Genomic DNA, 14339 nt, shown 5'->3' on the forward strand with positions numbered 1-14339 from the left:
AGAAGAAAAATTATTGCATCACCAGACTTTTTTTTGCCATAATGTGTTATTTCCACTCTGTGTAGTGTAGTGTAGTGAGTACCTGCCAGGTTCCAGGCCTGGCAGAGCAATAATACTGCCATCCTGCCTGTTGATCTTGAACATGCTCTTGGGCTGAGGTTTCTGAGTAAATGACAGGACGTCGTTGGGATCACGGTCGGTTGCATAGATCCGACTAACTGGGCCACCCGGGAAGGTATCCGTTACCATGACGATAAAGACTTCTAAGGGGGAGACGGTGGGCTTGTATTGACTGTTCCCAATAACCCTCAGGAACACCCAGGAGGACGAGGACAGACTTGACTTCCCGGAGTCTCTTGCCTAAGAGACCAATTCAAAGTTAATGTCAGACTTTAAAGACTAACAAGTAGTACTTGTTAAGGTCAAAAAAACTAAAACAAAACGACAACACTAAAAAGTGGTTGCAGCTTGTTCTAGATTGCATTGAGATTAGAAGCTAAACACATATGGATGTCCCTTACACGCAGATCTGTCTGTTTGATCTCTTATCTGAAGCTGTTGTCAGTGTAGGAGCCACACAAAGCTCCATTTCTATTGAATGCAGAATGAGAAAAGCCCCTTTAGAGTTAGTTGTCTCACATTTTAGTGGAAATATGATGTGGAAATTATTAAAACAGTGCTGTTGTTTTATTGCACATATTGAGAGATAAACAACATGCCAAAGGACACTGTTTCCTTTCATTGGGTCTTCATCATTTCTTTCGATTAGTTTTTTTTCCCCATTTACTAGTGTTGAAACCTGCAGCTTATTCATTTTTGTTTGACAGAGGACAAACTGGACAACAGCTATCTAGCAAACATCGATGCAGCCCAATAGATTGACATATTTCACACATTGTTGATCACTTTATGCCTCTATGAATCTTCTTACACACCAGCCCCTCACCTGAATTTCAAGAGTGAATTCTCTGGGTGCTTCAGGTCCCAAAACTCGGCTGGACCTCAGAGTTCCGGTTTGATCCAAGGAGAAGAAACTCCCTTCATTCCCGGACACAATACGAAACTGGAACGGAGGACCATTTCTAGGAGAGTCTTTATCGCTGACTGACAGCTTCAGCAGGGTGGTACTGGCAGCTTGGTTTAGCTGGAAATATGAAGAGAGAGGAGTTGAGCTCACACACACACACACACACACACACACACACACACACACACACACACACACACACACACACACACACACACACACACACACACACACACACACACACACACACACACACACACAAAATGATATAAGCAGAGTAAGCAAACAAACACTGACTGACCTGCATGACAGCAGTGGAGTTGGGAGGATTGAAGACAGGAGGGTTGTCGTTAACATCAGAAATGTCGACGTTTACTGTGACTGTGGAGGACATGGCAGGAGAGCCGCTGTCGAAGGCCTGCACCGACAAAGAGTACCTGGATACCTAGACACACAGAGGAGGGTATGGGTGCATGGGTGCCACATCTGTATGTATCAGAGAGACCGTGCTTTGTTTACTTAATATGAGACTTCATTAGGTGTTTGACCTTGACGAGACATTGTGTGTCCTATCTGTGCTCACCAACCAGAAAATTACGAGTGATTGTTTACGAGATACTGTACATAAAATGCATCCTTACGAGCTCTCTATCAAGCCTCTTATTGACTTTGAGCAGTCCTGTGACAGGGTCAATCCAGAAGTGGTTACTTCGGTCACCTTTCCGGATGGAATATGTGATTCGCCCATTCACCTGGCTGTCCAGATCTTCTGCTGATACCTAAATAACACAACAGACGGAGTGAAATGATGAATGAGACCCATTCAATGCTCTAAGCATCTCTCCTCTTTCTTTCATAGACTTTTATACATTTATACCTCAGCCCTGTAGGTCATTAATCTCTTTCTCCTGTGCTCTTTGCCCTCCCCTCACTGTAACTCTGTTAAATGGGAAATGTCAAACTCATGTCCAAATAAGTTTGATACCAAAATGTCAGAGTTATATAAGTTAGCATTTGGTGCAAAGAAGTACAAGTAATCTGCAAAATGTCTATATGAAAGAGATGAAAATGAACTCTGTGGTTGTCACTCCATCTTTCAGTGTTTCTCTACAGGCTCATGTTTGCCTCATTGGCTGAATGATATCTGCAGCTTTCCGCATGCATAATTTCACAATTCCTTTTCACAACATAGCTTTTACTAAATAGTTATTTCACTAGCAAGTAGGGGTGCTAAACGTCTTGCAGCATCCCCTGTCAGGCAGCAGAGCAACTGCATATCTATGATCTTTTTTTTTAATTAAGAATACATGAAAATCTGTGTCTCTCTGAATCATAAACATAGATACACACACCATTTTTTTTTTTGCTGAATTAGGAATCTATATCAATATTATTAATTTTAGTATTTTTGTATGAATCTGGAAAAGCTCCTGTTGTAAGACATTCGAGAATGCTTAATGGATCTTTTCCTGCTGTAGGCTCGGTGAAAATGACAGGTGGCGCTGGTGATCAATGTTTTACTTAACATTAATTGAGCGAACCTGGCTCCTCTGGAGTCTTTCTTTAGTGTTTATATACCAGTGTTTATTCACTCTTGCTTGGGTTTTCGTGACTGTTTCTCACACAATTATTATTTTCACTAACAAATATTGCACATTGATTGATTATAATTGCTATGATCCATTTAGAGAGCATGTATTACTTTATTTTGCTCTTCTACAACAGCATGTATTAAAACATGTTTCCATATCTTACTACCAACATTTTAGAAGGACTCTTATTAATACACTGCAATCCCATCCGAACAAATTCCCATTAAGAGTTACTTAAAAAAGATACACTCATCTTCTAAGTTATGTTGTTTATAATTTCTTCACTGTTCAATCCTGCGTTTTGAAATGAACTTGGGCTGGTTTTCCCCTGCGGGCCATACAGGTGAAACCCCTTCTCTACTTTCCTGCAGATATTTATGGTTTGGGGGTTAAAGGTTGATCTGCATTTACTGTATGTATGTTTTACTGCTAGCTGTACCATAAATTGCCCCTCGGGAAAAATAAAGCGCACATTGACCTTGATAAGTCCCTTCTCTCCTTATTTTACCTTAACCTCAACAAGTCGAGCCAGTCCTGCTCAAGGCATATGTCTAGTATGATAGAGCTTTCTCTTTTTACTTTTGCCTGCTGATAAGGGATTTTAGTTGTTTTATTATATTGGAATTAGTGCTATATAAAAAATACATTCAAAGCCAACCAAAAAACCTCTTAAAAAAAAAAGAAAAAAAAGACCAAATATTACCTTTGTAATCGTCTGCCCAACTGATGCATCCTCGCTGACTAGTACATTGTAAATATCCTGACTGAAGGCTGGAGCGTTGTCATTGACGTCCATCAGTTCAACGGTTACCATCGTAGCAGTGCTGAGAGGAGGGTTCCCATTGTCCCAGGCTTCAATCGTGAGGTAGTAGTCCTTACATACCTCAAAGTCCAAATCGTCAGCCACTGAAATAGAGCCTTCGCATACACAGACAGCACAATTTAATATAATCAATTCAGCAGATTTTTGGCAGTTTTATTGTTGTGGAATTTTGATTTGTGTTTATGACTATCAATGCTGTGAATCACAGCCAAATCAAATAATTCATGCTCACTAAAGCTGGATTCATTTTATTTTAAAGCACTAAATAAAGGTAATAGCCCACCTCAACATGCTCGCAATTCTCAAAGTAACAAGCCACACACACGGATGCTCGCTCACCCAATTTTCTATCTATGGAGAACTTCCTCAACTCGTTGCCTGAGCGGATGGTGTAGGTGATCTCTGCGTTAGGGCCAATGTCAGCACTCGTCGCCAACACCCGCATCACCTCAGTCCCAACAGCGACATCTTCAGGAACAGTGACAGCATAGTCCCTCCTCTGAAAGACTGGAGCGTTGTCATTCACATCCAGGACCAAAATGGTCAAATCAACCTGAAGAAGACACCGAAAAATTACTTAGACTGCCTGTATATTTCTACAATTCCCAACAATGGCAGTTTTGCTTCAGCACCACAGACAGCAACCCTACGACCATGTTTTTGACTGTCGGTGAAAAGTGGAGTAACTGGCGAACATGCAAACCCCACACAGAAAGGTCCCAAGAACAGGGATGTTATTTACAGAATTTATCTACACAATACAAATTATAAGCTCAAATTTTCTGATCTGCTGCTGACATATGAAGATTTCTTTTAGATCAGGACGGGTCTGGTGTTTGCCCCCTGCAGTCAAAGGTCTCTGTGAAAAACAACCAAAGCCTGAGAGAGAATAGCATGTGAATTAGATTGAAATCTGTACCATTATAGAATCATATAAATCCAGTCTTCTCTTCATGATGTCAACCATTTTTGGTATTAGAGTTATCCCTGTTCCACTTACTGCAAATAGGATGCCACTAATACTACTAGCTCTGGTCGCTGCGCAGCTGTTATGTCGCTGTGTCAACCTCAAATATTGCTACACCCTTAAAACCTCTTCCTTTGCTATTACAGCTACAACAGCTCCCATTTGTATTAGTGGTGGTTTGTGATACATACTGCTATAGATAGCACAGTTCTGGTTCAGCTTCAGTGGTCAGTGAACCTCTGGAAGTCATAAATTCCTGTAGAAATGATAACACCTGAACTGACTTTTAGCAGAGGTTTATTTTCAGCTTGTATTTGAGGCTTGTTTCAGCAGCATCAAAGGGCTTCAGGAAGAGAAACCTCGTGGGTGTGAGAGAGTCAACACAGTTCAAGCTTCTCTAATATTCTGCTCCCTTGTTTCTCCGCTGCCTCTGTCTGGGTGAATCTCACCTCCTCGAGCCTTCCTATCCCCTCCACTGCACGATTTGATGGTGATCTATCTTAATTAAAATCTAGCCGCTCCTTTATCGGATCTCCTCAGTAAACATGTTTTTATTCACTGCCTTTTCAATTGTTATTCCTGCAAATAGACAGAAATACAGAGCGAACATCGCAAGATTGTAGACTCCATGATCAGAAACCCCCCTCCATGCAATTTAACATGTAGAGTATGAATTCTGATTCCATAATGCTGTGCAAAGGAAGATAATTATCACAACATAATTGTTTTTTTCTTTATTTGTTCATGGGAGTAATATATTGTAATTAGCTGAAGAGCTTATATTCTGAGAAAACCGTGATTATATCATGCAAAGCATAAATGCTGTGAATTTCAATGAGATTGAAATGAACACAGCCTTCTTCTTCTTCTTCTTCTGGTCAGTGGAGGGGTCTTGGCGGTCTATCTGTGCAGACTCTGCATGTTCTTCTTGTGCGTTTGTGATTGGTGTGAGTTTTCTCTGGGTACTAATGTTCAAAATAACATTTGAAAATTGACCTGTTTAAGGTGTACCAGGCGTTTGATCGAGCCCGGTGCCCTGCGACCCTCATTTGGCTAAATCTGTGTAGAAGATGGATGGATCACTTCTCTTGTAACTCTTGTGTAGTAAATCTAACATTGAGTCTGTACATTTGAGCTTTTTACAAACCTGAGAGGATAGCGCTCCCTGTTGGGCAGCTCGATCGGCGGCCCGGACACGAAGACGATAAGAATCTCTGCTCTCTCTGTCCAAGGATTTCTCCAAAATTACTATTCCACTAACAGGATCGATGGAGAAAACTCCGCCGACTGAATCCAGTAGGGAATAGACGACTGTGCGGTTAAGACCTGGATAGAACAGATCGTACAATTTGTCTGTTTTACATACTGAACACAATATATCACTGCTTTTGGCTCATATGTTTCTCAGATATTGATTGCTGAGTGACATAACAACTTGGACTATGCATGTTGTTAAAAAACTAAACTTTCTGTATTCATCCCCATCGCCTCACATGTTACACATCCAACGGACAACACGTGGAATATCACCAATCTCACCTTCATCGGGGTCGCTCGCCTGCAATCGGGTGAGTAAAGTCTTAGGGGCGGCATTCTCATATGCACTAGCCAGGAAATAAGTGGATGAGAATGAGGGGGCGTTGTCATTCACGTCCAACACTTTGAGTGAAATGTCAGAACGGCAGAACAGTCCTCCCCCATCAGTTGCTTGAGCGATGAGTTTGTAGGTGGGTGTCACTTCTCGGTCTATCACCGTGGCTGTGCGCAACTCACCTGAGGACACAAAAAGGCAAGGTGTTGCAAAACTTTCCCCCAAAAATTACAAAAATTCTAATTTGATGTACCTGTGTTTGCATCCATGTAGAAATCTTCTACTCCAATGCCAAACAGGGAATACTGAATCTCTGCGCTGGTGCCTGAGTCAGCATCTGTTGCCCCCACGGTCAGAATGCCCTTGTTAGTGGGAATGTCCTCTGGAAAAGAGGCACTATACACCGCCTGGAGCAATACATGGACAGAGAAATACACAGACATTTGAACACATAGAGAAACTCATAGGTAGACAGACAGACAGACAGACAGACAGAGAGACAGATCTGTGCACGCACTTCTACAGATGAGAGTGTATTCGACTGCAGGGCGCAGCATCCATTATCTCTGCTGCTAGAACAGAGCCGAATGCCCTTCCCTGACCCCGTATCCACTACTGTCATTGACTGCTTCTACAAATGAACTTTGTAACCTCACAATTTCAGCAAACACAGAACACACAGTTTGGGTTGCTCCAAGCAAAGCCTGCCGCTTCTGTTGCTGAAGCAATCCTGAAAAGTGAGAATCATTTATTGACGAATTTGTCAATCAAATAACCAGTTGATTTTGAGAAAATGGATGCAATTATTTTAAAGCATTATGATGGAGAGATTTTCTACATAATTGCAGTCTGAATATAAATCACACAGCTGCTTGACTTTGGCAGACAAGACTCGCTGCTCCTTCCGCAAACGTGACATCAATTAAAAGGGAATTAATCAGGCTTTTCAAAGGCGTACGATTTTATTACACAAAGAATCCTTACAACAAAGAAATAATCTACCAAACACAAAAATTCTGTGACGCTTGTGTGGAGATTAGTTGCAAGGTTTTCACGGTTAATAAGAGTTTTCTTAAGAATAACAATAAGAAGTTATATTTTCACTTTTTTTAATTTAACAAAAGCAGTTACTAATTAAATCCAAGAAAGGCTTCTGATTGAAGTATTCAAGTCATCATCAATGAATTCTTACTGCAGTTACTGTTCAATGTAGTTTATGATCTAAATTGACATGGTCTTGCTCATCTGCTTTTTAGATGAAACCAAGAACAATTTACACAAACAAGAGAATTACAGCAGAGAGTCTGACCCTCTGTGCTTTTTAAGGCATGTGCTGCTGCTGACATGCAAAGTCAGACTGACCACTTTGTAGTTTCAGAACAGAGAGACTATCAACCATCAGAGGAGAACAGGGAGACAGAAAAGGATTTGAAAAAAAAATGTATTACTTTTGAGGGAAAGTGAAAGTTTCTCACCTAATCATGTGAAACTGAAGAACTGCAAAATACTGCTAAATGGACCCCAAGTCTCTCTCTGTCTCTCTCTCGCTCTTTCTCTCTCAATCTCTCTCTCTCAATCTCTCTCTTTCTCAAACTCACTTTTCAAATACTAAGTCAAATTTTAGAATGAGTCATAATGCTGAGTAAGAAAGAAAAAAGGAAAGATTTAGCATAATGAAATACACTTATCTGTCTAATTCACTGATTCATCTCATTTGCGTGTGTGAATTATGCAATTTATGCCATTTAAAAAGCGCAATTCATCGGTTTTGCGATTTCTTTGAGGTTAGTACTACAATATATACTCTATAACAGCATTATCTAAGAGTCAAGTTCCCCATAAAGTACAGCGGATCCTCTGAATTATAGTACAAAGATAATTTCCCTGAATTAGTTCACACATAGTTTGTGCTCTGATACACAGTGAAACAGAGAATCAATATTTTAACTGAACAAATCCTGCTTTACTACTGCAGCCCTGGTCTTTTGCTCTTCTCTCAAGGTTATAAATATGCAAATTTCACCATTATTCAATATAATAACTTCCTGAGCTAAGCTTCCATAAAAAATTACTCAAAAGGAAGTTCATCATTGTGGGAACTGGTCCTTCTACTGTTTCTTGACATGTTGTTAATCAGAAAATCAACACTGTATGACACTGTATTTTGTCACCAGGTACTAATCCATGACAAAGGGAATTTTAAAATATGATAAAATTATTAATTTATCCCTTGTTGATTAATGACTTACTCTTGAAATATGTTTGACAAAGAAGCAATTAGTCTGTCAATTATACAGAATACTGGAACTTACCTCTTCACTAATGATTATTGTACTGGGCATGATTTTATAATTACAAGGCACATACGCTCTTTTTTATAGATAAAAACCTAAGCGGATGGTGTTAACCTTGGGGGAAAAAAAAAAAAAGCCAAAGTATGAGAATTAGACACAAATCCACCATGTTTTGCACATTTAAAAGCATTTTGGACAATATTAATTCTCTCTGCAGTACTTACATGTGAATATCTGCAACACAGACTAAAAGTATTCCATGTGTATTTAAATGTGTGTTTTTAAGTTGGCATCAGAGCTGTTCAGAGTTCAAAGAATTCTGTCTAATTGAGGCAATAAAAAAAAAAAAAAAAAAAAAGCTTGTTGTCGTAGTTCCATTTTTCTTCATCACTGACCTGGTTGCAAATGGGACTGTTGTCATTAGCATCCATAACAGTAACCTCCACTGCGGTGCGAGCGACATACAGCCCGTCGCTGGCTGTGATGTTGAGCAGATACCAGTCCTGCTGCTCACGGTCCAGCAGACCACTCACATAAACCTTCCACTCTCCCTGCACAAGAGCCAGGCCAAACACGCCCCGTGAATTTCCCCCTGGACAAGGAGAAAGATGGTGAGAGTTAAAAGTACTGAACTGCAATGTAAAAAGAGAAGTGGATGTGTTGCAGCAGTTGTGGGCAAACTAGAATAACTCTTTCAACACGCATGCACACTCACACACACACCTCACACACACACGCATGCACGCACACACATACCCTTTGCAGCAATCGATAGCCACATGCAATATGAGCGATGGAGCAGCAGCTAGAGCCTTTTAAAGTTTCAAAGTTTGACCTTTTTTGACCAATGCCTCTATTAGCTCAATCTGTGTTTTTAAATGTCACAACATAAGGCCAAAGCATATCATCTATGGTCATTATCAGACGGTGTTATGTGAATGGGAAACATTAAAGTCATTAGCAAGGTGAGAGCTTTGCTGGAAAGGCCTCACGATGCTTTTACCAATCTAAAAAGTGGAAAGTGAGTTTGTAAAAACACTACGACTTGTTTGGAATTTTCAGAGTTCAGCTCTATATAATTTCACATTGGAGTCTTAAAACACAAGTACACGGTTTCTTACATTTAATGTCATTATAAACAACATTGTGAATGTACAGCATTGCTTTATCATGCTTGAAATGTTTTAGTACTAAATTGCACTATAATTTCAAAATAAACAGCAAAAAATCTGACTAAAAGGTTAGTTGTGTTTGACATTTGAGCTGAAATTAATTTGAATTTTGACCTTTTAGGAATACAACCGCATTAGAACAGAGAATAATTGTATGCAACACTTCATATTGCTCTATAAGAAACAATTCCTTCAGTGCAGAATGTGTTGGATTACATTGTCCTTGATATCTCCATTTCCTCACCTGTGATATAAAAGCTGACCAGGCGGTTTTGATCTGTGCCGTCTCGATCTTTGGTCTTGAGGACAGCCACCACCTCGCCGAGGGGATCGCTCTCCTTCACCGCACCTCGGTAGAGCTCCCGCTCAAACCGTGGCGGGTTGTCGTTAACATCTGACACAGTGATAGTGACGACCGTGGTGGAGGAAAGAGGCTGTATCTCAGCCAGATCAAAGGCCATTACTTCAAAGCTGTAGCTGGAGCAGGCCTCGTGGTCCATCTGACTCACTGTGGTGACCCAGCCCGTTTTACTGTCGATGGCAAAGACTGAACTCGAAGTGATGGGTTCAGTGGAGGAGCTTGCGTCTTTGGTCAAGTCCCTGTTGTAGGTGAGTAGAGGCCCGAGGCTGTAGGTTACCTGCGTTAAAGAGAAAAACATGTAAAAGCTAATCAAAACAATAAAAGTTATTTTAGGTGAGAATCACTGGAAAAAGAAAAAAAAGAAAATCCAAGAATTTACCAAAAATCACAGTTGTTACTCACCTGCCCATTCGAGCCCCAATCCGGATCGAGTGCACGCACTTGAACCACTCTGGTCCCCTCCGGCATTCCCTCCATCACTGTGGCCACATAGGTGTTAGTCTCAAACACTGGCTTGTTGTCATTCACATCTAGAATCTGTAAAATAATCAATGGCAATGATTCTGTTTAGTAAGGTCGAAATTAAACAAAAAACAAAAAAAAATGAAGTTCACCTATGGTGCAAATACAGAGAATGGTAAAACGTGTTTCCTTGTACCGTGCATTCAGTCACTGCTTCATCAGTCTCAACACACTTTACATCGATCATTTACATTAATTTGCCTATTTGCACACATAATAATACACATTTTCACACAGCACACTCCAAAAAACCTTCGGAGCAACTGGGATTGTCTTGCCCATGGACAGTTTGACACACGGACACAGGATGGGATTGAAACACCAAACCACGTCACCCTGTGATTGTTGCTGCAAAACCATACGCTTGTTTTGAAGATTTCTGACAAATTTGCAGCAAATTAGGTCAATTAGGCGTCAAAAACATGACTAGGTATAAAGAGCACTTTAGAGAGGCAGTCTCTCTCAGAAGATATGCAGAGGTGCTCCGATCTCCAAATTGGTCCTCAATCTGACCTTTCTAATCCTTTTAAATTCCAGCCATCAGCATATCACATCATCAAACGATCGAGAGGATCCAGAGAAACATCTGTCAGTAGTGGACATAGCCCAGGGTGAGTATCAGACGCCTGTGATCTTTGAAGCCTCGGGCTACGATGCATTATGACCAAGGTTAGAATGAGTACTGAACATCTGTACTCAGTAAAGCTACTGGTTCATTGCCACAGGTGTACTCAATTACAAGTAAAACTATAACGCTGTTAAACACTGCTAAAGTGAAAGTATAAAAGACTGTTGAGTTTCTTTTTGAACACATTTAATTCCAGCTGCATCAGGTGTATTTGCATTTTCAAAAGCTGACATTTAATTTGTTTGAACCCCAGATTATAAACAGACACAATTTTGCACTCAGTAACATTTCAAGGAATCATTGTCTGTAAACAAAGACAACTCATCCTGCAATCCAAAATTTCAAGTTGTATCATTCAAGAAGATGCCATACAGTTTGTGAAGGTCTTCCAAACACAGTGTCATCGCATCAAAGCTCATTAAAATGGATGGAGACAAAAACAAACGGGGTTGAACGGAACAAAATTTGTATTATTGGGAGAAAATCCCTGATGTTCCTGCTGATTAAAGAGCTGAGCTACCATCAGATTATCAGCACACATGTTCAAAATCCCAGTTTCTATGTTTGTATACGTGCTTTGCATTACTGCCTACGTAGTTGGCAGCTTATGCATGTGGATAGGCACTATCACTGCTGGGAAATAGCATTATATGCTCCTATTCAAACGTATCTTTTAAGTGAAGCTTTGCAAACTCAGCAAAAAAGTTCCTCGACTACATACTGCATCCATCATAAAAGGGTGGCTCCACTGTAGAACAAAATGGGTTAATCTTGAAAGAAAAACACCACAAAGAAGACCCAGACGCCCTCCCACATCAGACAAGAATGAGACAACATTCATCTCTTAAAACTGCAGCAACTGGTCTCCTCGATTTTAAGATGTTCAGAGATTGTTATAACAAGTGGGGGTGCTGCACTATAATAAACATGGAACTGTCCCAACTTTTTTAAGATGCAAAAAAAATATATATAATAAAATATCTTCATTACTTTTAGTATCTGATATGTTGTTTGTTCCCATGTGTAAATAACAAAATGATTTATTAGAATTGCAAGTCATTGCAATTTGTTTTGATAACGCAATCACAAATATAAATTTGTTTGTGACTGAATTTTCGGTTAAGCTTTAGAACCATAAAATACAGCACACAGTGTTTTCAGTTTATTTGCCGATGCTGTCCACCGCTATTCAAAAAGGAGTCGCTCTATAAACATCAGATTACCTTTGGTTTCTGTTAGTTTTATTTTTCATTCCACATGACATTTGTCCCAAACAGTGAATTCATTTCAAATGAGAAAAGTAAACAAACTACTTGCAGGCTTTGCTGAATATTGTGTCACCAACCTTAACCTCCAGGTCCACAGTGGAGACAGACTCGATCAGGTCTCTTCTCGTTGTTGCTGCAACCTTGAAGCGGAAAATGTTGACCTCTTCATAGTCCAGCGGCTTCACCAGGCGGATCAGACCCGTCTCCCTCTCCACCAGGAAGGTACCGTCCTTGTTGCTGTCAACCGTCTCTCCTCCGACCACAGTGAAGAACCCCGTCTGTCCTGGACCCATGTACACAGAGCCCAGGGCTGTTCCCACAGCGGTGTCCTCGGGGATGGTGAAGGAGTACTGAGGCTGGCTGAACGACGGGACAAATGCATCCGGTGGGACAACATGGATGAAGGCTGACACCAGCGAGTGTTTGGGTGGGGAGCCTCCATCAGTGGCCTTGACAAAGAAGGACAGCACGGTGCCCTGGAGGTGATCCACTGCACTTTTAGTCATCATCCAACCACTGTCTGGCTCTACCTGTCACCAGCAAAATAAAAACACCAATAACAAAACTAATTAAATCAGATCTGTGTACAATAACAATCATTATTTAATACATTTTCATCATTAATTTTGTGATACGTACTTTTGCAAAATTCTCTCTCTCTCTCTCTTTCTCTTTCTCTCTCTCTCTCTCTCTCTCTCTCTCTCTCTCTCTCTCTCTATATATATATATACATACACACACACACACACACACACACACACACACACACACACACACACACACACACACACTTGCTACAACCAAAAACCGTTTAATCCCACAGCAGGGATCTTTTCCGTGCTTGATTTCATTTTAATTATGTTCTAAAAAATGATTAATGTAACATTTTTAATTCAATGACTAGAAATCTATAATCTACACTGAACAGATGGCTGTGTATCCTCTAAAATGGGGATGAGTGCTAATTGAAAATTCATCTTATTCAAAAATTAGGGTAACTACACGAAAATGCTGTGCTTCAATGATGTTTAAACACAAGGATTTTCTGGTGATATTTTAATATTTTGATTTCATAATGACCAAATTAATTCATGAAAGACAGCGGGAGAGAATGAAGAGTGACATGTACTAACCTCCAGGACATCAACCAGTGAGAGGCGTGCTTCACTGTAAAGGGAGTAGGTGATCCTTCCATTAGAGCTGGCGTCAGGGTCAGTGGCCTGAATTTGTGTGACCAGTGAACCTTTGGCAACATTTGCTTTAATGCTCATGCGGTACTCCACCGCTCTGAACTGAGGAGCATTGTCATTCTCGTCAGCGAGAACCACTCGCACTGTGCAGAATGAGGCTCGGCCTAGAAAATTAGGATAACCTTTTGAAATTTGACCAACATTTATTATACAGAAAATCATTTCACTGTTGCATTCATCGTAAGCTCTTCTGGATAATGAAATGTGAAAACACTTGTAATTTAATTTAGGAATGTGGGTTCATATTTAATGTGACATGTACAATGAATTTATCAGAAATGTGATCCAGCATGCATTAAGGTTGTCTGATGCTGTCGCTTGAAAGACTCATACTGGCTGATCTGAAGCATTTGTCAGAAAATTAGTTTCGAGTGAGTCTGGTCACTACCTCCACCATCCAAGGCCATAACAGTCAGCACCATGTCCTTGTTGAGAGGATTTTCTCTGTCCAGTTTTTGCAGCGTGGATATGACCCCATCTGCATCTATAGCAAACTGACTTTTTCCCAGGTCATTGATGAAGGAGTAGGTGATCTGGCCATACAGCCCAGAGTCCTCATCTGTTGCACGGACCTGGAAATTTGTGGAGAAAAATGGAGTGAAAACCCCCCAAAATACTAAATAAATCAAGAATAATTAGGCTAATTTCAAGGGTCTAAACCATAACTCCTTGATTATCCTTTAAATTCACAATGGATATCTTAAGAATTGTCAAAAAATGAAAATACCTGAATGACCTTTGACCCTGGGGGAGAATTTTCCTCGACCTCAGCCAGGTAAAACCTCTGGCTGAAAACTGGACTGTACAGGTTTGCTCCCAAGACACGTACGATGACCTGTGAATC

The 14339-nt window shown here is 40.4% G+C and overlaps 1 protein-coding gene across 1 annotated transcript in view; it reads right to left on the minus strand.

Annotated features, from left to right (window-relative positions):
- fat3b (FAT atypical cadherin 3b) overlaps positions 1-14339 on the minus strand; it is a gene marked incomplete at its 5' end in the record, with an annotated part of 68098 nt that overhangs the window by 20728 nt on the left and 33031 nt on the right. Inside the window, 16 exons of the mRNA XM_080483681.1 lie at positions 83-360; positions 947-1144; positions 1329-1472; positions 1669-1806; positions 3323-3537; positions 3782-3995; positions 5557-5735; positions 5949-6182; positions 6254-6407; positions 8690-8886; positions 9711-10104; positions 10230-10364; positions 12323-12771; positions 13375-13599; positions 13884-14067; positions 14223-14330. Of these exons, the coding sequence (XP_080339807.1) occupies positions 83-360; positions 947-1144; positions 1329-1472; positions 1669-1806; positions 3323-3537; positions 3782-3995; positions 5557-5735; positions 5949-6182; positions 6254-6407; positions 8690-8886; positions 9711-10104; positions 10230-10364; positions 12323-12771; positions 13375-13599; positions 13884-14067; positions 14223-14330 (3446 nt within the window). The remainder of the gene's footprint in view (positions 1-82; positions 361-946; positions 1145-1328; positions 1473-1668; positions 1807-3322; positions 3538-3781; positions 3996-5556; positions 5736-5948; positions 6183-6253; positions 6408-8689; positions 8887-9710; positions 10105-10229; positions 10365-12322; positions 12772-13374; positions 13600-13883; positions 14068-14222; positions 14331-14339) is intronic.

This window comes from Lipophrys pholis, assembly GCF_963383615.2.
Source record: "Lipophrys pholis genome assembly, chromosome: 16".
NCBI lineage: Eukaryota > Metazoa > Chordata > Actinopteri > Blenniiformes > Blenniidae > Lipophrys > Lipophrys pholis.